Below are 2,987 nucleotides of genomic sequence, written 5' to 3'. Positions count from 1 at the left end.
AAAAAAAAAAAATGATAAAAATTCGTTAATTTTTGCGCAACGAGATAAAGAAAAAATAGATATAAAAATATCGAAAAATCGATATTAAAACGAATCATCTTAATTAACGATTCGATTTTCTGAAATTCTTTCGAACAGAACGTGGAGCGACTAGAAGAAGAAATTTCTTGCCTATCTTAGAGGATGAAAGTAACGGAATTCTAACTGATTTTAATCTTGGAATTTGGCTAAGTCTACCTTTTCTTACAGTATCTTTATGGTGGCCCCATGTAGGTTCTCAACAGGTTGTAGAAAAACTTTAGTCGAGAATAAAGAAAATTTGGAAATGACATATTACACGCACATTTAAACGATAATTAAAACTCCATCTAAGATCGAGACTCCATCCCCTCAAATAATTAATTTCTCAATTTTATAATTTTTGTCGAAATATCGTGGAAAAAGAAGAAGGAGAAAAGAAAGTCAAGAGGCCTCGAAATGAAAACCACTGGGGTACAGAGATCCTTTCTCACGACTTCCACGGTCACTTACCCCTGCTGCAAACAGCAACCCCTGGGCCAATGCAAGCAGGCCGCGCACGTACAGTCTCTTTACTATGTCCCGTTTACTATGTCCGCAATAGATACCCGGGGCATTACTTTGCCTACATAAGGGGATGGTCGGAGTATACATTTTCCTGTTGAGGAGACGACCTGGCCTACGGCCTCGAGTAGCTCGTGCAAATTTTGACAATTTTTCTTTTTCAAACTCGGCAGAAATGAGTTATCTGTTTTTTCTGAATATTATCAATATTTGAACTTTGTTTTTTTAAACGAATATGCGAAATCGAATGAAATTTGAAGAAGAAGAGGGAACGATATTTTATATCTTTTTTACGACACGTCTTGTATTTTTATTTTCCCCTCAGCAAAATTACCTGTAATGTTAAGAAAATATTGAAACAAATAAAAGACAGATTGAGAAACATAGTTTCTCATAGTTTCCTAAGATAACATCGTGTACAATAAATATTCTACGTTTATGAAATCTTTATATATACATGTTAGAGTGGAAAGGTAAATAAATTTTGTGGGAAGGATAGAAGTAACCTTCGATTTCTAATCTCTTCTTTCTACTTTTTGTTTTTTGCTTCGTAGAAATTTTCCATGTATAATCAGTAATGGTCGAGTGTGAACAAGTTTAATTAAAAAAAACTTAATACATGATCGAAAAACGTGAAAAATGAAGATCGGTAGTTAAGTTAGGAAAAAAAAGAAATTGAAAGATAAAATTACTTAATAATATTTCTACCACGTTACACGTACGACATTGTAACAAGAAAAATTTTTGGAGGAGACAAAATCTCCGAAGGGAAAATATTTGTCGGATTGTCAAGGAGCCAATTGGCTACGAAGAGTTAAGTAAATCAATACTTGTCTTCCATACATCGATGCTTCTTCTCAAGATAAAAATACTTTGAAGATTTCAGGGTCAATTTTCATTTTAAAATGAATTTTTTTTTTTTCTTTAATATAAATTACTTCGAATTTTTTTTTTTTTTAGTGACGATATAATATTCTAATATTAATGATATTCCAGTGATTTTAGTATACGTTTAATATTAATATTATTCAATATTACTATACGATTAAATATTAGCACAAATACTCTAATATTAATAATATCCAACTTATTTTAGTATTCTATAATTCTAACATTAATATTAATATACGAGCAATTGTTAGTATGAATATTCTATTTCATACACTTCGTTATATTTCATTAATATTAATATTAAATAATTTTACTGATTAATATTACTGATATATGATATAACGTTAATAATATTAATACGAATATTTTAATATTATTAACATTGTCGATAATATTTTTTCAGTTAAGTTAAATGTGCAATCATTATAGTTTTTCCATATCAACGCGTCGTATCGAGTAATATCTCGAGTATAAGTATAAACGTGTTGTGTAAACGTGTTCAAATTCAAGGACGATGAACTTTTTCTAAACGCCCCGAAGAGGAATCACTCGAGGATTCTTGGAAATTGACCTCGCTCGAAAACAAACTCGAAATGGAATTCCACGAGAAATATGTTGTGAAAAATATAGAGGATCCTCGTAGTACGACGTAGAATAATTTTCAAACGCACCAGAGGAAAAAGGAAATAATATTTATATATTCCACTTCGTTCATCTTCTTCAACATTAATTTATAACGACTTTATATAAATTTCTCTAATTTATATAAATAAACGAGATCAATATAATAATATTAAATAATTCGTAATTACTAAAACTTTGTTACATTAAATTATATACACATATATAATATCGAGAGAGTGAGAGAGAGAGGAAAATAACCTTATTGCATCTGTAGAAAGGGATGGCTAGTTGGGGGGATTGGGGCACGGCCACGCGGTCGTAGAAAATCATGGCGCACGATCTTCCACCGATGCACAACGAAACGCACGCACGCAGGCACGCACACGGTGAACCGGTATTGTTAAAAAGAAGCACGCACACGCGTGATCACGCCGAACAAAAGATACGCGCACGTGAAACCGAGGAGGGGGGGAAAAAATTGGAGCTCGGCTCGACGAACGACCAAACTCCACGACGGTCGAGGAAAGACTACGAATTCGTAAGGTCGGGCAGAGGGGCGAGGTCGTTGATGTTTTGAGTCCGCTCGGGCCCGCTCGACGTCGCTTCGGATCGCTTAACCACCAGATTTTTCTTCTTTCAATCTTCACATCACATATTTTTCCAATATATATTTTTATAATAATTTATTTTATAAAATATTTTTATAATTTATTTTTACAATATATTAAATTTTTAATATAGACTCTTCTTTTCACGATAATTATATAATTTAATTAATTACTTCGTACAATGCTGTTTTATTTTTTAGAAAAAAAATTCTGAAGACCAATCTACATCTAATTCTATATCGTATTACACGAAAAAAAAAAAAAAAGATTTCAGATCAATCT

General features: G+C 32.0%; 1 protein-coding gene across 20 annotated transcripts in view; it reads right to left on the bottom strand.

Annotated features, from left to right (window-relative positions):
* LOC102680558 (polypyrimidine tract-binding protein 2) overlaps window positions 1–2,987 on the bottom strand; it is a 503,794-nt gene that overhangs the window by 256,335 nt on the left and 244,472 nt on the right. Inside the window, exon 1 of one of the 20 annotated variants that reach the window (XM_031515489.1) lies at window positions 2,356–2,492. The exons of the other annotated variants lie outside the window; for them this stretch is intronic. Coding sequence (XP_031371349.1) covers window positions 2,356–2,427 — 72 coding nt within the window. The 5' untranslated portion in view covers window positions 2,428–2,492. Of the gene's footprint in view, window positions 1–2,355; window positions 2,493–2,987 lie in introns of those variants that run through there. 20 annotated transcript variants of the gene reach the window in all.

The sequence above is a fragment of the Apis dorsata genome, unplaced genomic scaffold, assembly GCF_000469605.1.
Source record: "Apis dorsata unplaced genomic scaffold, Apis dorsata 1.3 scaffold_73, whole genome shotgun sequence".
In the NCBI taxonomy this organism is placed as follows: Eukaryota; Metazoa; Arthropoda; class Insecta; order Hymenoptera; family Apidae; genus Apis; species Apis dorsata.
Note: the sequence above shows the minus strand (reverse complement) of the source record. Positions and strands in the feature narration are given on the sequence as shown.